At 41.4% G+C, this 23,444-nt stretch overlaps 1 protein-coding gene across 1 annotated transcript in view; it reads right to left on the bottom strand.

Moving 5' to 3' along the window:
- The window catches only part of FBXL7 (F-box and leucine rich repeat protein 7), a 385,410-nt gene that overhangs the window by 279,279 nt on the left and 82,687 nt on the right, over window positions 1–23,444 (bottom strand). The window contains exon 2 of the mRNA XM_010981975.3: window positions 5,063–5,152. Within this exon, the coding sequence (XP_010980277.2) occupies window positions 5,063–5,152 (90 nt within the window). The remainder of the gene's footprint in view (window positions 1–5,062; window positions 5,153–23,444) is intronic.

The raw sequence follows: 23,444 nt of genomic DNA, 5'->3' as shown, positions 1-23,444 counted from the left end.
GAGTGGGAAGGGATAAATTGGGAGTTTGAGAGTTGCAGATACTAACTATTATATATAAAATATAGATAAATAAATTTCTTCTGTGTAGCATAGGGAACTATATTCAATATCTTGTAATAACCTATAATGAAAAAGAATATGAAAACAAAGATATGTATGACTGAAACAATATGTTGTACGCCAGACTGATGCAACGTTGTAAACCAACTATACTTCAATTTAAAAAAACAGTAAGTTAGAGAAAAGCAAAGAAATAAATAAGTAAATAAACAAAGGTTACGCTTTCTCCTAATTGGACCATCTTTCACCAAAACAATACTGTGTTACACTCCTGCCTGACAATTTATTAGGTGTATAATCTTGAGCAAATCTCCTCATTTCTCTGTGCCATGGGTATTTCTTTGTAAAATGAATGTATTCGATCAGAAAATTGCCAAAGCCCTTTGTAGCTCTAAGAATTCTAGGATTCCCTGGTTGTCTGGCTTTATATATTCCCAAGCTATATAAACAACCATCACACCTATAAATGGTGTTGTCAGTGACTTCAATTTCTGAGCTTGAATATGATTAAAGAGCAGCTGAAAGAAGCTGATTCTTCATCAGCCAACTCCATTTGGCCTTTGAACAAACTGCTTCATTTTACCCCAGCTCAAGAGAAGGTTGGGTTTTTGAGATGCACCCTTAAAGCCACACCCTTTTGTTTCCTGTTCCATGAAAGAAGCCCAAACTCAGCTTACTATTTCTAGGAAGCTTCTTCATGATGGAACCTAATCCAACTGAATCTGCTGGACGTGACTTTTAAATAGATGAAGGTCAAAAGCCATCCTTTCCAAATACAAGAGAGAACACCCTGTGGATGAGAAAAACTGAAAAAAACAGAATGGAAGAGAAAGAATAGTAACACAACTGGAAAGAATTAAGCTTAGGATGTTGGAATGCAGATTTTGTTGGGGAAAAAAGGGAAAGTTTCCAGCTTTCTACACTTGAACTCCAACCCCCTACAGTGTCAGGAAATCAGGAACTTAAACTGTCACAAGAAATACAATGGGCTTTCAAGAAAGTTTATACCTTATCAGGGAGAAAGCACTGTAGACTGCCAATTCCTTGAAAGGGGGGTGGCTTTAGAGTCCCCAAATTAAGACTCATGAAAGTTATGCATGAGACCTTAGAACAGAACACTCCCATCAGGTAAAAAAACACCATCCCCTTTTGGATTAAAACCGAAGTGTATCACAACCTGTGCCCACCATCTTAAGGGAACCGCCTTATGACCCAAAGTGGATCAGCTGGAACTTTAGCTAGATAGCAAAGACATAAGCCCTCAGTAAAGAAACAGACTTAGAGAGAATAAAGGTGATGCCTCAAACATCAGGGCTTGTGCTAAAGTACTTAAAATCTGAGCCAAGAATAAAGATTATCCAAGAAAAGCTAAAAAAGTAAGTAAATAAAAGGGTTGGGAAATCTGTGAGTCTATAATCTCTCACATCTTTCAGGAGCTTCATGGGAGAACATACATGTATCAGCTCTAACCGGCACCGCACGCTGGGCTATGAACACTGCTGGTCCGGAGGTCTGAAATGACGGCTTTCAGGCTGATTCTGGCCGCAAAGCCAGAGCATTTCAGGATCAGTTTTTTTTTTAATTTTTTTAAAAAAGTTTTAAAAATTTGGGGGAGGGGGCAGAAAATAGATTTATTTATTGATTTATTTATTGTTTTTTTGAAGGTACTGGGGCTTGAACCCAGGACTTCGTGCATGCTAAACAAAGACTCTACCACTGAGCTATACCCTCCCGGCAGCTTTGTACTTTGTGCAGGTCAAGACATCCTCTCACCACTGTTCATGACCTCCTTTCAGAGCTGGGAGGCAGCAGAATAGTTTATGATGGTTTAGATATGAGTTGAAGGTCAGGCAGCAGCTCCTCCAAGCCCATTTTCATGTGTAAAATTCAATGAGTTTTAGTCAACTTGCTGAGCTGTGTAACTATCCCCACAATCCAATTTTAGAATATCGTCATCTCCCCAGTGAGATCCCATGTGCCTGTTGACAGTTAATCACCATTCCCAAGGCCACTCCCAGGTTAATGCATATCATGTCAATGTCCTTCTCTCCCCTCCACTCCCATGTCCTCGGTTTATTTACCAGCAAATGTTGCATAGACTGGTTACCTACATGTTTCCCAGTATGAGACAATGCCTGGGCCATTAGCTGTCCTGTGGAGGTTGGACACAAATGCACACAGGTGCACACACAGACACACACGCACACACCCCACCAGCAGAGAAGCAGTGTAATGCCTTCCCCATCCAGCCCATCAGGGAGAAGTCCAATGCTGCTCCAAAATGCTTCCAACCCAGCTCTTCTAGGTTTGGCCAAAGTTTCAAAAGCTGCAGGGAAAACTGAGTAACATCCTTCACAATATATACCATGTTTAGAAATCAGTATCACTCAGATCTTTCAACTGAAGATCCTGCCTGTGCTTCTTGAAGACAATATCTATGAATTCAGAGGTGAAAAAATCAGGAGACGGTCAAAGAATCCAAGAAAATAACCATAATCAAACAGCTTCCAGAAAGCTAGGTACACTAATCACCCAATATTTTCTTAGCATCAAAGGTTACACATAGTTGTAGAAACGGTAGAAAGAGAATCAGAGAAGCATTTTTACACGTGCTCATCTGTAGAGTGGGTAAGAAATCAATGTCCACCTTCTGTGTTCTTTTGTCAGTGTGTTGCACACAGTGGTTCCCTAGGTGCTTTCTAGTAGGAGGAGACATGTGTGCCATTGGGTAAATCCACCCTGAGTAGGTCAGAGAACGTGATGCCCTAATCTCTCATCCTGACAGGCAGACCCAGGCTCTGTCACTTGTGCACTGAGACAATCAGCACCGGCTACTGGACTCCCATCTTGAAAAATCAGACTGGTAATAGGAGACCATTTCACAGCAAATAGCCCTGAAACACATTTTAATGTAACTAATACCCACACTTAATTCATTTTTTAAGATTTTTAATTTTCATTGCTTGAAAAACAGTAGCAAAAATGGATTCACACAAATAAACAGCAAAACAACACATTCTTTCTAAATTTTTCAGATAAGCAGAGAGTGGAGAGCATCTTTCATAAGGATGAGGCTCTTCTACTTAAGAGCTGAGAAAAAAATTCCATGCTAATTTAGCCCCATTGCTAAAAATTCTGTTTCAAATGAACATTACATTTTCCCATTTTTCTCTCCTGAAAATGCATTGGGACAAAAGTGTATAAAACACTGACTGGGCCTACACCAAAAGAATCTTCCTAAGAAAAAGGTAAAGTACAAAATTAAAAAAATAAATCCCTATAGTATTTTTTGAAGCATGAAAAGCAAACTTTTTTTAATGCATGATACCCCACAGTCCCGTCCCCCAACCTTTGCAACAGAGCTCATATATTTTTGCATTTTCTGTATGTGAAAAGTGGGGAAAAAATATTAAGAGAACATAAATCCGGACAGGGAAACAGAGAGGAATGACTTCACATACTTTTAACTTTCTCTTGTCACAGCCACTCAAATTAGACAAATTACTGTGACAAGAGGGACTGCGAAATAATGGTGGAAAGAACTGGTAATCTTATTACAAAACATAGATTTCTGATTACAGCAGATCATAAATAAATTAAACTGAAGTAATTTCCACTCTGGCTTCTAAGAATGAAAGCTAATGTCTAGAATCAGTTTAGCTGATTTGCACATTACCTTAAGTGAATTTCAAGAATGATCTAATCCCCGTATTTGAATTAACAGGCAGAAAATTAAAGTTGGATTGCTACCTGGTGCTTCACTGCACTAAAGAGAAGCCCCCTATCTGTGTGCCATACCTTGTTGTTAAAACAATGCTACAATGCTAAGGCATTAAACACAAGGGAATATCATCCAGTTGTAAAAGCTATTTATCCATCAGCCTGGGGATAATTAACCCAGAGAAGATAATACTTATTTGAACCACTCCAAGTCAGAGAATACCCAAAGAGAAGACACATATAACAGAGGTAAACCATCACCATTAATGCATAAACTATAATGCAGATCAGGAGCAATCAAATGGCTGAGATGACCGACACCAGGTCATGATTCCTCTTCCTAACACTATAAGCAGCAGAAGCTAAGCCACTGAAACAAGGACTGAAAGTGTGTTTCCACAACATGCTGTACACTTTAGGAAAGTAGGCTCTACACAGTGTCATGAGAAAATCAGCTGACACCTCATGTTATAAATGGCAATAATGTTTCACCTTGACCTCCATTCAACAATTTATTTAGAAAGAATTCTTCTTCAGAGAAGTCATTTAAGGCATTTAATTGTGTTTAACATCAAAATAAAAGGACCTGATTCCATAATTCAGTCAACTTTCCACTAAATAACTACCACGGAAACAACCGTTTCCATACGCAAACAAGTAAGTGATAACTGAAAAGTTTCTCAACCATTGGGAAGCAACTGAATTCCAACACGTGTTATTACATATAGTCAAATTCTTTATCAAGAATATCAATGCAGACAATCCTTGTCCTGACAAGCAGGACTCTTCACTTAATTCTCTAAATAATCAAATAAACCTCTTTTCCTCTCCCAGGACCAGTGATTAGTTCAAGTTCTACAAATCACATGACTATGACCTTCCCCTGGTCAAAATCCTGAATTCCAGGTGTGCTTATTTTGAAAGTTCTTGCAGGAACTTTCAACTGCAGCCCAAGGATTTTGCAATCATAATGTTTTCTGTACTGAAAAAAAAACCCAAGATACATCATAAAGGCTTTCCAAAAGCCAGCCCATTATATTTTCACAAAATAATAGCATTTGTCTTCGAACTGAGACATTTAAATCGCACCAAAACAACTGTAGTAGACAGTGACAGCAATGCAACACAAAGGACACCTGGGAAAACCTCTGCCTTCTCATTTTAAGGAACCTCATATGCTCCCACTAGGTCGAGCAGGACTGAGACTCACACATTCCATATGTCTTCCAAACATAGCCAGCACTGTGCAGAGGGCAAGAGACAAGGGAGACCAGATGCCTACCTTCGCTGGTGGCCACATTCTTCTGGGCTTGGGTTGGCGTGTGATCAGTACTTGAACTCACGTCGGATGAGATGCTTGAGCTGCCTTTGCCTAGAAAAAAGAAGAAAGAGCAGTTTTGTGTTTTGTAATTTCAGAACTGGACCGTGCCTTCTGCTCCAGCCCATACCAAGCCGTATCACTTGTTTCCAAGAAAGGAGTCATAATACCAAGAGTGGAGTTTATTAGATTTCTTGCCTTATGTATTAAATATCTTATGGGAAATACCTAACCCACATTATAGGAGAATGAAAGCCCTATTATAATATGCCTTGACTATAAACTCAGACAAGATTATAAAACATAGTCAACTATGATAATGTAATCTCATCTTGGCATACATGTGAATAAGAAAGCACATGTGGGAAACACATCTACAGTATTAATGTTTTATTTGCAACTATAAACTGTACATTTCCTAGTAAAGGACAAAAGCAAATCTAAGACTGAGGCATTATCCAAAGAACAAGAGTCTGTTGGCTCCAGATAGCTGCATCACCTTAAAAAACAAATTCCCTGCTTTAATGGATTCTTCATTAAACCCACTTTGTCTTTCTAATGCAGTACTTCTCAAACAGGGATGCCTCTCCCCACAAGGGGAGGATTGTGCAGCTGTAATTAAATTTCCTATAGCAGTTTGACTTTAATCAAATGGGTGATTATCCTGGGTGATCCTGACCTAAACATATAAGTAAACCCTTTTAAAGAGTCTAAAAGAGAGAGACCCTTCCTGCTAGTCTTGAAGAAGCAAGTCACCATGAGTTCTACAGCTGCAAAGAAATGAATTCTACCAGCCCCACGTAAGCATAGTAGAGAACCCCAACCTCAGAAGAGAAAGCAGCCCTGGCCAACACCTTGACTGCAGCTTTGCAAGATCCTGAACAAAAGACCCAGCTGATCCAAGCCCAGAATTCTGACCCAAGGAAACAGTGGGATAATAGATGTATGTCGTGTTAAGCTGCAGCTAAATTCACAGTAATGTGTTATGCGGACCTAGAAAACTAAAACAAGGACCAGCCAATTATATCCCAAATGAACTCTTTTCGCTCCACAAGTTATGATCTAAATAAACTCTTACACGCAGCTGAGAAACACTGCTTTACAATAGTCTCCCCTGCACAATGGTACACACCCCAGTTAGGTGGGGAAAGCAAACAGTCTATAAAAGGACAAAGTAGAAAATGAGCTTCATTTGAAGAAGCTTCAGGATTTTTGTTTGCTAATGCTGCTAATGGAACCATCCAAGTTCATGGGGGTATCACCCGGGCAGGGAAGTACATGGCTGCTGTTTCTTCTCACCACTGCGCACGGCTCATTGTGACTCTGAAACAAGTCTGCTATTCCCATCCTCTCTGCCCATTCCACATCCTCCTCCCTCAGGGTTAGCAGAGATGGTGAGAAACCCTCCAACACTGTATCGTCATTTATGTGTGTCAGGCAGCACCATTTACCAGCCATGGTTCACCTTTGGTGGGGGGTTGACAAGTTGGACCAGATGCCCAGTTAGAAGTATGTCAGCGTGGCCTCTGACCTTAGTCTGCTGCTCTTGCTTTTAGACCTTGGACCCTCACTTCTCCCCCAGGAAGCTCTGGGCCCAAATCCAATAGTGGACATGTTTGGACTAAGTGATTCCCAGCAACTCAAACAGTCTATGATTCTATGAGTCCAGAATCATTCTCCTCAAACCTGAGTAATGCGAACCCTCCCTGTAATATGGCAAGAAAAGCATTGCTGTGCACCGCTAACACACAGAAATTATTTGTACTGTATTGTTACCTAGTGACGCACAGTGATGGAAAGCTAGAAATGAACTCCATCTGCCTTAGATTTGATTCAACAATAAGACCAAAACAAAATAACGAACTGGACACCAAAACAATACAACCCATAAAATTCAAATTAACAGCATTCATTTAACATGGCAGATGATATTATTTTGCTGAAATTACATTGCCTTTCAAAACGCAGACTGCATACTGGCTGCTGAAGCCAACGTGCTCTTGGTTTCGGCACGCCCAGCTACCCCAGGCCCTGGGAGGACTCGGCCATGCGCACCACTTCCCTCCACCAAACTCAGGGAGTCCTCCCTGCCACAGCGGGACGCATGTCAGTTGGTCCTCACTTGATCTGACTGTATCACTCACGTGTTTTAAGCCTGCTCTTCTTTTATTCCTTATTAGCTTATAACCACTGAAGCCCAGCTCCTTCCTTAAAAGACAGGGGCCCACTTGAACAATGAACTCTGGTGGGAGAAGCCTGTTACAGAGGGAAACCAGTCTACAATTATTATTTTCAAGATTATTGTAACAATGAAAGCACAAAAGAAAACAACACATTTGAGAGGAAATTTCAGGCAGATCTGAAAATGGGTGTGCAGACTCCTCAGGATGACCCCAATCTCCAATTTAAGAAACTCTAGCCTATCAAGAAAGGAAAGATTGGGGAAACAAATGGTATCATTAATGATATTTCCAATAACAGCGAGCACTGAGGGTGTATGCTGTGTTGTGCAGTCTAGTAGACACTTCAGATGCTTCCTCATATTACTCACTATGCCCTGCGACTGTTTCATGATTGCCCTCCCGCCAAGGAAACTTTTTAGACGTTTTTCCTTATCAACCTTCAAATGAAATTGTAACACCACAAATATACTGTAGATCTTATATGTGCTGTGTGTACATCTATACACACACACACACATATATATCTGCTTTTTACATACAAAATAAGTAAGAATTTTCACCACCCCTCAACCAAGAACCCAACTTTTGTTCTCTTGGGGATGCAATCACCTCCATTAAGAATGTGCACCTTTTGATAAGTAAAACATTTTTAAATGCCTGAGTATTTAAGGAATTAAATAATTAAAGCAAGATAATACAGAGATAGATACAATCAATTCTGGTGATGGTCTACGAAGTCACTGCAAACACAGAATTAACAGCATGGAATCAGTGCTCCAAGAGAAAACACAGGATTAGGTGTCTGTGAGCCTCTGATCACAGTTTCGTCAACCCATCAACACATAACCTTGTTGTATGTGTGTTTTTAGACACTTTAATAAATACTGTTCATTCATTAGCACTGAACTCAAGGCCAACAGCACAGTAACTCAAGCCTACATGCAAAGCCCATCACAGCCTTCTTGCATGTAGGAATATTAGACAGCTCTTCAGCACTACCATTGGGGGCCATTTCAAATAGTGAAATCACCAAGAAAAAGCACAAAAATGCAAAATAAGTGGCACCAAACAGACTATAAGAAGGACACTTATTTATAGCACGAGAGTTGAAACAAGAAGGCATCTTGTCAACCCCAGATCCTGCACACCTGCAGACTCAAATTCTTCACCTCCCTGTGTACGTCCAAGGATGGCCATGAAAGCATCATGAGTCCTGATCTGGAATTACAAATAAATTTCAGCTGGTAGGCAAATTCACAAATATGCAATCCAAAAATAGTGAGAGTCAAGTTCATATAATCTTGAATTAAATCTGGTTTCACAGCGTGTAGCCAGCTTTCACATACACTTAAGTGCAGGATCTAGAGTCAGGAAGCCAGGGTTTATATCTGGATTTGCCACTTACTAGTAGTGAGTAAATTATTAAACCCCTTGATGCTTTAGTTTTTTTCAACCCTAAACAAGGTGGAGTCAGATTAAATAAAATAATGCAGATATATCAGTTAGGATAGTGCATTTAGAAAGTATTTTATAAATCTTAGTGTAACAGGGCTTGTATTTTGGATACTATTAACATGCCCTTCTCTTCTGCCTTGCTTCTGGAAGCATAACCATTTCTTTAGTGAGTTCAAGTGGAGAGGAAAAGGGTGTGTGTGTTGGGTCCAGCAGGGGAGAGCGGAGCTTACAGAAAACATGCTATAGGAGAAACTCAGAGGTAAAGAACAAGGTGATATTCAGCTTCTAACAGTCAGAAACAAATCTGCAGTATAAGTGTTCTTGTAAGCCAAGCTATTGTTTTAGGAAGGAACTGCATCCATTTCTCACCTCCTTTAGCAAATCAAGGGCCAGATCTTTCAGTTCAACCCTGGAGTTCTATATAAAGGAATTCCAGACCAGAGGGAAGTGGTCAGAAGATGGGGCAGGAAGCCCAACCTAGGGAAACCTGGAAAAACCTGGAAAGGACCAGGGGAAGGGGAGGCATGGGTAAGACGTACCCAGATCACATCCTTGTTTTTCCTCTCTGGGCTTCCTCTGAGAGAAGGGAAGATGGGTTAGACATGGAACAGTAGCTCTGGGGACAGAAGGGTGTGGTCCCCCCCTATTAGATGCCCCAGCACCAACTAGACGCATGGCCAAGTCAGGCTGCAGGGTAGTCTGGTTGGGCTCAGAGAAGTCCTGAGGTGCAACTTCCTGGAGTCACCTGGGTTCCCTTGTGGCATCGACAGGACCCCAAGTAGAGGACAGTCTGTTAGGGACTTGCCTGGGGGAGTCAGTACTCTGGGTGTGATGCCTCCGCAGCCAGAACAAGGGCCAATCACCACCTCAGGGCTGAAGGGGAGGCACAGCCAGATCTGAGAGGACACCAACACCAGTAAGGACTGAGGTGTGATGGTTTTAAAATCTATCTACAAATTCCGTGTCAACGCCGCTGCAAAAGGGGGAGCTTAATTCCCTTGCCCTTAAATGGGAAACTAGGGGTAGAGCTCAGCCACCCGTGTGTCAACAAGCCCTCCGAGTGATCAGCTCTGCCGGGTCTGAGAAGCATGCAGTAGCTTCTCCTGGTGACCAACGCCTTCACCTCCACATAAAGCTGCCCCAAGAACCCAGTAAGGCCAGGCAAAGAGCTCAGCCCAGTGACTCTCACACAGACATGTGCTTAATAAATGTGGGCCACTCTGTCCTACAACCAGCATGGCTGCCCACTTCTCGTACAATTGGAGCAATTTGTGGTTTTGAGTGTTCAAAACCCAGCTCTACCATTTCCAAGTTGCACGTGTATCCATGAGCAAGTCTCTCAAACTCTAAATCTTGTTTCCTCTCCTGTAACACAGAGATGGAAACCTCTTTCAACTTTTGCAAATGGGTGTCATGGTGCCCGTGCCTTGCTGTCTGCATCAGTCAGGCTTCTCCAGAGAAACAGAACTGATAAGAGATACATAAATATTTCCTATCAAGATACATGGAAGGACCAGGGGAAATTAGAAATTCATTTTTATAAATATATATATATATTATATATACATATATGTAGGATATATGTGTAGATATAATATATAGAAACACAGAATTAGAAAGAGATATTTAAAGGAATTGGCTCACATAATAGTTGGAGCTGACAAGTTGGAAATCTGTCACGTAGGCAGGCCAGCAGCTGGATGCAAACTCAGGTGGGAGTTAACACTGCAGTCTTGAGGCAGAATTCCTTCTTTTACAGTAAATCTCACATTGCACTTTGAAGCCCTTCAAGTGATTGGACTGAAGGCCCACTATCCGATCAACAGTCATTATCGAAGGTAACTTCTCTAAAAGTTATGACTGCAGACGTTAACCACATCTACAAAATGCCCTCATGGCAACACCTTGACTAGTGTCTGATGACACAGCTGGGTATTACAGCCTGGCCGGGTGGACACAGACGGTGTGTCATGGTGTCAGACCCACGTGAGTTTAAATTCCATATCCACCCCTTCCGTGCACCATGCCCGCGAGAAGATCCCTCAAACTCTCTGAGCTTTATTGTCTCCATCCATAAAACAGGGATAAAAACTAACCAAAAACCAACTACCTACTTCCTCTACTAAAAATAGGTGAGCTGTACCCATCTTACAGGGTTTGGGAGAGGTTGCGGTGAGCGATGGCTTGTAAACCAGTCAATCACGTCCAGTGCCGGTGAGAGCCCACCACGCGTGACTGTTTCATATTGACCCGTTTATCACAGTTCAATTTGTATCAGGAAACAAGAAATGAAAACTTAAAACACTAATCATATTTTGCTATTATATGCATATATAATAGTAAGTAAATATTATATATGCATATATATAGTATAAATATTATATATACTACATATATAGTAAATATTATATATGCATATAAGTGAAATTACACATGCCTTACACATCCAGCAAAACCCCTCAAGCATAAACACAGTTGGCAATTCTGCTCTCCATCCAACTGCTACATGAAAGTTTGTTTATTTGATCAATGGCCAAAACCCCCATTAGGGGTTGTTAGCATATCCAAAGTGTGCCTGTTGGATTTGGTAAAATAAAATTTTATTCTTTACTGAATTTCTTTCCAAGTGGGCTAAAGGTCCAAATGAGGGCAACTAAATAAACAATTAGGTATCAAATATATAAACATCAAAGCAAGCGAAGACTAATAACGCACTGAGGTGGCTAAGTGTTGTCAGTGACAGGTGAACACACACACGTGTAATCCTGAACCACAGTATGGACAAGTTAGTTAGCGGGTCAATCATTTGTTACTGGGGAATGCTGTTAACCCAGGAATATCAGCAAAAAAGTATGATTCCAATCATGCATTCCTTCAGGCTCTCTGTTAGAGGGTGCCAGGTTTTCCCAATGTCTGAAGAAAAGAAGAATATTCATTAAATAGGGATCCTATTAGAGGGGGATTTTAAGTCTATTTTAATTTTAAAATGCCATATATAAAACTGCAACACTAAGTTTCTTCTCTCTTCTTGCTCCCAGGGCCCAGGCTGATGTTGCAAATGCAGATATTTAAAACAAAGCAGACATTCCATTGCTATTTATTGATAATATGGAGGAAGGTAAAGGGAGAAATAGAAAAGATCAATCAATAAGTGACCAAAAGATGAATCAACAGGGTCCTATGATTTCTAACAGTCTTGAGATTCCAAGAAATCAGTTGCAGAACTGACTGCCTTTATCAATTCCAGATTATGTGCATTGAATTCATTCCTGCGGATTTCAGCCGCAGACTTCTGATATGAAATCCACAAGGAAGCACGTGAACCCATGTGGGGCCTCGGCCCCTTGCTTCCTGTTTCTCTGGGGTACCTTGTTTCCGAGTGACTGTTGGTGCACCATGAGAGCTTGATTTAATATTAAATGTCCACACCAAAGGAAAGAGAATTTTTTCTTCAATATCTCAGAATTAGATCAAGGGAGCAGCAGGTCATGTTTGTGTGTTGAATTCACTGTTATTTTCCTGATTGTTATCTTGAGATAGTTTATCTTCTTTGATCCACAGTTCAAATGTCTGCATATACAGAATAATAATAATAGTTATCTCAAAGAATGATCTGGCTTAATCCCTGGCCCAGGTGCATATTAGTTTCTGGAAAGAAACTGAACACATATTGTGAAAGCATATTAGCTCCTTCAGGCCAACGGGGAGAGATTTAATAGAGGAGTTCCCCAGCATGGAAGATGCTGAAGTAGAGAGAAAAGCAGAGTGAAACGAGGAGGAATCAAATCTGAGCCCCTGCTGTCCTTGACTGTGAGTGAAAAACAGTAGATTGTGTCATCAGCTTTGCTTCGACTTTTTGTGCGCTCCTGGTGAAGACTGGAAGTACAGTCTAAGGGGGACAAGAGGAAGAAAGCAAAGGGAAGAGAGAACTCTCAGGCTCATGTTTTGTTTTTCCTTTCAAGCTTTTTAATATCCTAACTGGTACTTTCTTTACCTCAGTTTCCCAAAGCACCTAATAAATGGACACAAGGCCACTAAGCAGAATGCACAGGTGGGAAGCGGGGGTGGCCCAGGGCAGAGACAGGGAACCAGCTATGTTAATGGAGCACCAACTTCACGCTGAGGCGGCGTGCTGGGCCCTTCTCCTGAGAGGCCGCGGTTCTCACAGGTTTATGCCCAGCCTGAGAAAAGTCAAGGACACTTTTTAGTATTTGCCTCATGGCTAAGAGAGGCCAGATCTGGTTCGGGTTTCTGGCCTTTTTTCCATTACTTTAAATTTAGATATATAACATAAAATTTGCCATTTTAACTGTTTTTTACATGTACAATTGAGTGGCATCCATGCCATTCACAATGTTGTGCAACCATCACTGCAGTTTCCAAAACTGTTTCATTACCTGACACAGAAATTCTGTACCATTATGTAATATCTCCCCATCCCTCCACCCCAGCCCCTGATAACCTCTAATCTGCTTTCCGTCTGGATGAATTAGCTTATTCTAGATCTTTCATATAAGTAGAATCATGTAAAATTCATCCTTTCATGTCTGGCTTTTTTCACTTACAATGTTTTTAAGGTTCATCCAGGTTGTAGCCTGTATTAGTACTTCATTCTGTTTTATCGCTGAATAATATTCCATCGTGTGTAGGTACCACATTTGGGGGTGTACCGATGGGCACCTGGGGTGTTTCCATCTTGTGTCTACTGCAGATAACACTGCTGTGACAGGATGCTGGCTTTGGCTGCTTGTGATTTTTAACCTTGAAACTTCGAGTGCTTGTCATTTCCAGTCAAAATCAGATCCCTAGTACCATGGTTGGAGCAGGTGAGTACAGGACAGAGTTCTTCCAGAGAGAACCAGAGGCAATGCCACTGAGAGTCAGCAGCTCCTCCAGAGACATTTCCTTACAATCCCACTGCAGCTTCGGGGTGGGCTGCCAACACCCCCATCCCAGATGCTGAAGGGGCAGCACAGGGCTCTGGGAATCCAAACACACACCTGCTGCCAAGCTCGGCTCTTCGGAAGCCTACAGGGCTGTGACTGGAGCTGGACACCCAGAGGATGCTTCCCTGGACATTCCCTTTCTCCACTCCATGAAGATGGTCCATGTTCTCTCTAGGAAGGGCAAGAGCTTCAGCCTCAAGGAAGACGGCGCAGGAGGGGGTGTTCCCGCTCCAACACCACACAAGCAAAACCGTGAAGTACCAGCGCAGCTTAACTGCGCACACAGGACCCTGCAAGGGATCCAACCACTTACGTGGTTTCAGCTTACAAACCAAAGGCTAAAGAAAGAATTGAATAGAAATGACTTAAGTTGATCAGCGGTCATTCCACATTGGAGTGTCACTCTCTTTACCTTGATGCACAAAGACGGCATTAAACAAAAATCTCAATTAAAGCCCATCTTATCTACATGACTCTTGGAGGCTGTGATGACTAAAAAGAAAAAGAAGGAAGGCACATGATCTCAACACAGCCCTCTTAAACAAATCCACCTAAGGTGGCAGGAGGTCTGCAAGTGGGGCTAAAGCAGGAGATGCTGCCCTGGAGGGTGTGGAGCCGAAGGCAGACTGCTTGGACCCACGTCTTGGCTGGCTGAGATGAAGGAAATTTCCATACTTTCTGAGAATCTCAGTTTCTCCATCTGTAAAACGTATCAGTAAATATACATTTTACAGCAAGAATAAAATGAGGTAAATAAGTCAGTTGCTTATTAAGTAAGTTGTTCATAAGGCAAATACATATAATAGATACATAACAGACGTTAGCTATTAACTCTCCTCCCTATTTTTATTCTTCATCAATAATTCAATTTAATTCAACAACTACTTGCTAAACCTACTGCATGTGAAGGATTGTAGTTAGCACTAGGAAAAACAAGACACAATCTGTATCATACACAAATAGAACTGAACATAAATGCAGTATGTTTTTAAGTTTTTAAATAGGATCATTAAGTGATGTTCCCAAATACTGATTCACAAAACCTCATCGCTCTTCAGTGTGACTGCTTTTTTTTAATAATGACATTAAAAATATGTAGGTTGATTGCAAACAATCATGTCTGTGTTCTCCACTGGACCCTCACCCTATGAGGGGAGATTACACACCTATTCCATCCATTGCTCTCCCCTCCAAAGCAAGCACTGTGCTGGGCATATTATGGGCACTCGGTACATATGTGTTGAGTGGGTTATAAACTGGTAGTTTATTCCTAATAGAATAGCCCTGTTCCCATAATGTTTCCTAAAAAGCACTACCCCATCCTCACAGCACCACTTAAATCTGGGTTACCCCAAAAGAGAGTCTTTACATACTGGTTATGTGTTGAGCTTGCAAAGCAGAACTTACAAAATTCATACAGCTTCCCGGTGGTGCCCTACTGCACAGTTCTCTGCATTCGTTTTCTGGGGCTGCTATAACAGATGACCACTAGCTAGATGGCTTAAAATAGTCTCACAGGCTTGGAAGCTACAAGTCTGAAATCAAGGTGCGAGCAGGTAGCCCTGCTGCCTCTAAGGGCTCCAGGGAGAACCTGTTCCATGCCTCTCTCCTGGCTTCGGGCAGTTGCCAGCAAGCCTCGGCATTCCTTGGTTTGTGGGAGCGGGACCCTCCAGTCTCTGCCGGCCATCACATGGCCGGCTTCCCTCTGTGTGCCTCTGTACCCCTTCCTACAAGGATGCCAGCCTTTTCGAATTAAGGGCCCACTCTAGTCCAGGGTGCCCTCATCTTAATTACATCTGCAGCAACCCTATTTCCAAACAAGGTCACGTTCTGATGTTTCAGGAAGGGCATGAATTGGAAAGGATGGGGGAGGACACTGTTCAACCCAGTGGATTCTCCAACACCGTTTTCTGCAGAATCGAACAGAAAGCAGAAAATCCTACCCTGAGTCTATCATAGGAGCATCTACTCAAGTCTCCTCGCATGGCAGTATTATTATGAGGGAAAATAAAGATCAGCCGGAAGATTTAATGCATCATGGATGCAGAAGTCCTAAAAGAGTCTTCCAGCACGTGAAAAAGCAAGCCCTCGGCATACCATCATGGGTGGTATTACGCTGAAAAGGCCAGGTAATATTTCACTAGACGCACCAAGGCGGAGCCTGCTCCCGGCGGCTCACACCCACCTAAGGGCCTTCAGGCAATTCTGTAAGACTTAACCCAGATGTCAGCTGACACCAGGACAGACGCTGCTCTGCTGCGGACAGATGGTGCTTCACAGCTGGGTTCTGAGCAGAGTAACGGGAGGTTCAGACCATGGATGGGCTACAGGATCAGTGCATCAGCACGAAAATTCTCTTTGTACTTGAAGTCATTCAAAAGACAGTTTTATGCTCATAACAATATCACTTCAATTTGCAGCAGTGATTTTCCTCCAAAGTTCCAAGGGGCTGCGGTGGCCCAAGACCACACCTTGCTTAATCCAGACGGACAGGGAAGGACAAGAGTTCTTTCTGAAGTTCAAGGTGGTTCCAGCAGGATCCGAGGGCAAGTTCAAAGCCACGTGCTCACTGCTGGCATCAAGAGCCTCTGATGTCAATAAAGTCACAACTGCCTCTTCCGATTCACTCACTCATTCATCCAACACCCCATGTGCCAGACACCATGTTCGACACAGTTCCGTGATCAAGCCATCTTGGTGATAGAGGTTACTTTACCGCAGGATCCTGAGGGCAGGGAAAGAGTGTAGAAATCACCAACTTCACCTTTCAACACTGAGTGTCATGAAGGGACAGGCAGCAACATTTTGTGGCTTCAAACCTAGTCTATGTCTGATAGTTACAGACCTTTGTATCCTACAGCCAATCACTGACTCAGGGATTTTATACAAAGTATGTTTATCAGTGACAACCTATACAAATAAGTGGAAAGTCTGAATACTAAATTCTTAAAAAGCATTGACGCTCCTTTTTGTATATACAAGCAATAAGTCAACCAACAGTGAAAGGGAAAAAAAAGAGCCATGTCTTTCAGATCTTAAATCTTATTAACACAAGACAATCTTAGAATCTTACTATGTTTCCCATCCCACATGGCCCATTTAAGAAGGAGTTGTGGGCAAAATGCTATTGTCAAAATTCTGCATAAGGGAACTACAAAAGATTCAAACCAGCCCTGCTTGGCAAAGAGTACAAAAAACAAGCTTCTTATCACAGAGAAGACACAGGCACTAAATACTGTTAAGAAAACACTTAAGAAACCAGAATTCATAGCTTGGATCCACGTTTTCTCCCTGACCAGCTGAGAAGCCCTGAGGAAGCTACTCAAGACTTTTCATGAGACTCAAGACAATCAATGCTGGCACCTGACTGGGGAGAAAGACTTTGGAGGAGTTCATCTTCAAGATTCCTTTCCACTCTTAGATTCTTTACTCCTCCTTGACTCAAAAAGTTATCAACCCGCTAGCAATACTACAACCTGCTTTACAACCACAAACCAAGATCCTAAGAGTTAAAGCTCAAGTGGACGAGATGGAGTTGTTAACTAATTTCCTCCTTCCTCTACTGAACGGAAGTTAAACGTATATAAATAAATGCCTGGCATTAATGAAATACATGTATACATACACAAATGTATATGCACGTACACACATATTTGCGTCACCAGATCACAGCTGGATTATTTTGCTGACACAGCTGTGTCTTCTCTGTGGGCGTGTGACTTCTGACCTTGCCTGTCCAATGTGATCTTAGCACTCCCCCAAATGAAAGACCCAATGTTATTACCTGCCATGCTCCCTAACAGTATCACTATTCTCCTTTATCTCGTCTACTCTCCTTGGGTTGGGAGAAGGTCTCCATGGAACAACAGTGGGAAGCCACAATTCTATTTCATAGGAGTAGAGGTAATCATCCCTGCCAACAGGCATCTCTGAGCACAAAGCAACTGAGAAAATATGAATGGCAGCAACAGAGGACCTCACAGAGAGCCGCAGTCCTCCTAAAGCAGAACTCAAAGGAAGGAGAAACTAAAGCAGTGCGCTGAGTGCAGTGATTGTCCTGTCCATCCCATCCCCCTGACTTTGTGTGGCTCTCTCATGGTTGGGTGACAGCGAATTCACCTCCAGCTCCAGCAGAGAGTGCTGCCCGTCCTAAGCCTATCAACACGAGCCCATCCTCACTGCCCCGTGACTGACCAGGCAGAAGAGAGGGGCAGTTAAATGGCCAAAGTTGTTCGATGGTAGGGAAAAGACGCTCTCTCACTGTCTCTGGATAATACCCTGGGAGTTGTTAGCAGCCACACTGCATAAAAAGGAGAGTCCACCCTTCCATGAAGACACACACAGAAAAGCCGAAAGGCAGAAAGAAATCAGATGAACATCACCAACACATACCCCAGTTCAAACTGGTCCTGACCCCCACTCTGCTACTGGATTTCTGTTTTGTGAACTAATAAAGGACAAAGGAAGAGTTCTGTCTGCTGCACCTGGTGATGAATGTTGCAGCTGCAGAAACGTATGCTTAACAAAGATACAACTTAGAATTCAAGGGAACAAAATTCATCCTAAAGGTAAGATACTTTTTCCATGTGAAAGCAGCACTTTCTTCCTGTAGAGACTGACTCTGTGAAAGGTGAAATAAGTTTAAAGTAATAATTTTAACAGTGATGAATGGCAATGTTTAAAAAAACACACACACAACCAAGTAAAAATAAGAATCTGTATATACAGCACATGATAAATCTGATAAGGCTCCCAGACTCTGGAAAATAGTTTAATTTGCTCTGGGCAATGAACAGATGACTTGGTAGGTCTTTCTTCTTTTAACAACTTTAATTCAGCTTCCACCTATAATCTATGTTGTATTTTTCAAAGCTTTATGCATTAAAAAGAATCGCTCTCCCTAAATTTTGCATTTACAGCCCTTTTATCATATAAATTGGGGTCATAACCTAACTTAAGGTTTGCAGAGGCCAGTGAAGGGAAAGGTCTGGCTTCCATAAAACAAGATACATTAAGCAAAATAAATCTTGCCTGAAACTGGAATAGTTCTTGAATATAGCAACTTAGGAGCTAATCTCTCCTCCCTTTTGAAAATATAATAGCTTTGCCTTTTAGCCAGAAGAGATCAAATACTCCACCAATAGCTGCTGCTTCTCTCCTCATTCTCATCCTTGATTAACAGATACTTGGTTAATAACTATAAAATCCCCTAGGATGCTTTTCCCAGACTCTTCTAGCAAAAAGGCATTGTTTCATCCATGAAGGTGGCACTGACATTCTGACTATCCCATTTTGTCTGAAGGAAGACCAGGTCACAGGCATCTAACGTTTCAGGCTATGCATCAATGTCTTTCTCAACTCCAGGCCCTCTTCAGTCACCTTCTTGGAAAATTACTATACGCATCCCAAAAATCGAGCTGCATTGGATGAATACATTTTGTGAGCTCAGATTCTAGGGTGTGCTTACGATGTATGTCCATAAAGACTTTACTGAAATGCCATTTACAGGGCTTTAACTCACAGAAATAGAAAGTAAAAAAAATTTAGATTCCGCATATGAGTGATATCACATGGTATTTTCCTTTCTCTTTCTGGCTTACTTCACTTAGAATGATGATTTCTAGGTCCATCCATGTTGCTGCAAATGGCATTATCTTATTCTTTTTAATGACTGAGTAGTATTCCATTGTATAAATATACCACATCTTCTTTATCCAGTCATCTGTCGATGGACATTTAGGTTGCTTCCATGTCTTGGCTATTGTAAATAGTGCTGATTTGAACATTGGGGTGCATGTATATTTTCCAATTAGAGCTCCCTCCAGATATATGCCCAGGAGTGGGACTGGTGGATCAGATGGTAGTCTATTTTTAGTTTTTTGAGGAATCTCCATAGTGTTTTCCATAACAGTTGCACCAAATTGCATTCCCACTAGCATTGTAGGAGGGTTCCCTTTTCTCCACAGCCTCTCCAGCATTTGTCATTCATGGAGTTTTGAATGATGGCCATTCTGACTGGTTGTAAGGTGATACCTCATTGTAGTTTTTATTTGTATTTCTTTGCTAATTAGCAATATTGAGCATTTTTTCATGTGCCTATTGGCCATTTATATGTCTTCATTGGAGAATTGCTTGTTTAGGTCTTCTGCCCATTTTGAGATTTGCAAATGTTACCCACTATATATAAAATAGATTTTAAAAAAAATTTCTTCTGTATAGCACAGGGAACTATATTCAATATCTTGTAATAACCTTTAACAGAAAAGATTATGAAAATGAATATATGTATGTATATGCATGACTGGGACATTGTGCTGTACACCAGAAACTGACACATCATAACTGACTGTACTTCAATGTAAAAAAAAAAAAAAAGAAGTAAAAATTTTAGGCATTTGTGATGATGTTTTGTCTCAATGTGACTCTATCTAGGGAAGTGTTTTCAGATGTATGGTTTGAGACACCCAGAAAAATCTTGCCTGCCTCAAGATTTCTATCTTTTATAATAAAGAGATGGAATTAAATATTTTGGCCTATGTGTATTCCCCCTGCCTTTGTCACCCCTCTACCCCATCACTCCATCCTTCCCAAATGTCACCAACACTGATACATCACCAGATCATGTCACCAGCCCAGTTTAAAACCCCCTAACAGTTTCCTGTTGGGTTCTGGCTTAAGCCAATCTTTCTTTTATGGCCCATAAGACTCAAGGACACAAAGCCACTGCTCTCCTCCTGGAATGCACTCTGAGGGTCCCCAGAAAAGGACTCTGTCTGTCGAGATCACTGCTGCCCACAGGACCAGCTGCTTGTAGACACTCAATAAAGACTTGTTGAATGAACAAGGTAATAGTTATCAAGTAAACACAGACTTTGCCTGTTTACTTTATTCAAATGACAAAACTTGTATCTTCAAATACAGAAAAATAAACAACACAGATTATCAATAGGAAACAATGATTTAGTAAAGAGCCTGAATGTTGAACGCCTGAGAGAAATGCCACTTGTATACTTTAAATTCATAGGACAAACTACTTAAAGTAATTTATTTCCAAGTAGAAATCTGATAGTGGTTAAGAGAAAAGCAGATACAGAAACAGACCAGAAAATAAAGCTAGCTAGAAGGAGGAGGAGGAGACGCTTTTTTTTTTTTTTTTGAAAAGTCCCCATTTTATTCTTACTTTCGAAGGCTGGCAAGTGCCTGGAGACCCTGGCACTTAATCTTAACTCCTGAGTCTGTGCTTTGATTTACCACAGTAGTTGCCATCAAAAGAAGGTTTCATATATTTACAATATTTGACAGAAAGGAAACAATGCTGATTCATTTCAATGTTGTTTGCATAGTGCGATGTTTTTGAGGGCAAGTTGATTATGCTTTTATTTTACCACTTGGACATAGTAATCATTAAATGTGCACCAAAATTGCAAGAAGATTGAAATGGACCAGTCCTACACCATTCATGGCATATAAAGGTACATCAGTTAAGTCAGGGTGCTACAGATAGGACAGAAACTCCAGTGAAGCAGAATGGAGAGCCCAGAGATAAATTCATATGTAAACAGTGAAGACAGAAAGGTAACCCTGAATGTCAGTGAAAAGGGAAAAATTAACAACTGATACTGGGACAATTAGGTATCTATTTTTTTTAAAAAATCATATCTTCATCATACTCAAAAATAAAGTATAAAATTCAAAATACACAAATTCAAAAGAAAACAGAACTAAATATTTATCGAATGTCTAGAAGGCAGAAGTCTATTAACCTAAAACTAACAATAGAAAGTGCCAAGAAAATTATCAAAAGATTCAACCATGAAAAAAATCTTAGATTTCTATATAACAAAAATAAACAAATAGCAACAAATGTAATCGAAGCCGAACAACCCTTTAAGGAGAAAAAAAAAAAAATCACAAGGGGCAACTGTCTTTATTGTCCAAAGAACTCACAGGCATCACTTGAAAGACCCTAAGACTAGAATATGAGCCACAATAGGCTATTCACCAAAGAAGAAACACAGATGCTGTAACAGAACTGGAAACACAGGCTAACTCACTCATAAAGAAAGGCAAAACAAAACAAGAAGATGCCACTTACAATCCACACATTTGCAAAATGGTTTGTTTTGGTGGGGAAATCCAATGCACGGCTGCAAGAATAAATAGATACAAGCACTTTAAAGTGTCTGGAAACAGGCACATCAAAAGCCTTGATATGATTTACATCCTTTTATCCCAGCAATTCCACGTCTCCTTAAATTAACATAAGCAGTCCGCTGCCTTCTTACCTAATGTATCCTGGAACTTGTCTTTGAAAGTAAACACATGCAAGTCAAGGAGCAGACCATGTTGTTAGGGGGCAGGAATGGCTGTCTGTTTAATCTGTGGGCCCCAGAGCAAAACAAAAATGTGGAGCCCTTATTAAGAAACAATTAAGAATTTCAAGAGGGCAACAGCAGAACACTAAACCAAGCATGGAGCCCTTTTGAACACTGGGCAGAAAACTCACAGAGCTGGTCCTGTTAGAAGGAATTCTGTACCCAGACTGCTGGGGGTTGGGAGTAGATCATTCTCTTATTCTGGTCCACGGAAGCACTGCCCTTCTGATCCTACTTAGTGGATGAAAGCCTTGGGATGGAGTAGGGAGAAAGGGTAGACGCTGAGAGGAAGTGTCCTCTTCTCACTGGGGGAGAGAGAGGGGAGTAAGACCCTGGAGATGACACACTTGAGTAGACACTGGTACCAAAGCCTGGGCATTTCCTAGGGCAGCCCCCGGCATTCTCATCTCTGTATGGAACTTAATCGGCATCTCGAATGGGAGTCTGGTCAATCTGCCTTCCCCCTGTGCCACAACAGAAGTCAGGTATTCAGCCTCACCAGCTTTGCTCACATCCAGCCCAGCCCTCTCCAGCCACAGGACGGGGAGGGACGCCAGGGCAGCAGAGGGAATGACCTCACCCCTGGAGCCTGATTTCATGGTGTCTCTGAAACCAAAGAGGGCCATCAGAATGGGATTAGAAAAAAATGAATAATCACTGAGACAGCTTGTATGTTGTGGAATAAATTCAGCATACAAAAGATGGATTAGGAATAGCGATATATAGTATGTAAAATTTCGTATCCGAAAGTTGACATCCATCTTTATTTTAGTTTGGGAAGAAACATATTTAAAAATACAGACGTGAAGAATTAATAACTCCTTCTGTAGACTTAGTTATCTAATTAAAAAAACAAAACAAGCTCTCTCGCCACACACACATTTTCACACTACACAAAATGAAATGATTTATCTATCCACAAGCACCAGAAATTACTTTAACATGCATCTGTCTTAGTTATTTCAAAAGCAACCCTCAGCCCATATTGGCATGACCATACATCCTGATTTAGCGGGTTTTATGCTGTTGAGACAAGAGCCCCTGTTCTCACAGACAAGCGTTTCATTCTAATCCCAACTTTGTATCTCAACAAACCACTTAATATCACTGAGCCTCCGCTCTTTCTTCTGTCATGCAAGGTTAGGGCTGAGATGCTCCCCAAGCTCTCATAGCATCCAGTCCCTACTGAGCATGGTCTGCCGTCTGGTTATTCCACCAAATCCTCATGGCCATCCCATGAGATAGGACCCATGTTACTATCCCACTGGTCCACGTGAGAAAACTAAGGCATAGATTGTGTATCCTTCCCAAGGCTTGTAGGTGAAAGCACCAGGCATCAGTGACCTCCGTCACCACACTACATTGTATCCTTAGATATTTATTACAG

This window comes from Camelus dromedarius, chromosome 3 (assembly GCF_036321535.1).
Source record: "Camelus dromedarius isolate mCamDro1 chromosome 3, mCamDro1.pat, whole genome shotgun sequence".
NCBI lineage: Eukaryota > Metazoa > Chordata > Mammalia > Artiodactyla > Camelidae > Camelus > Camelus dromedarius.
This window is presented reverse-complemented; position numbering and strand designations above follow the sequence as displayed.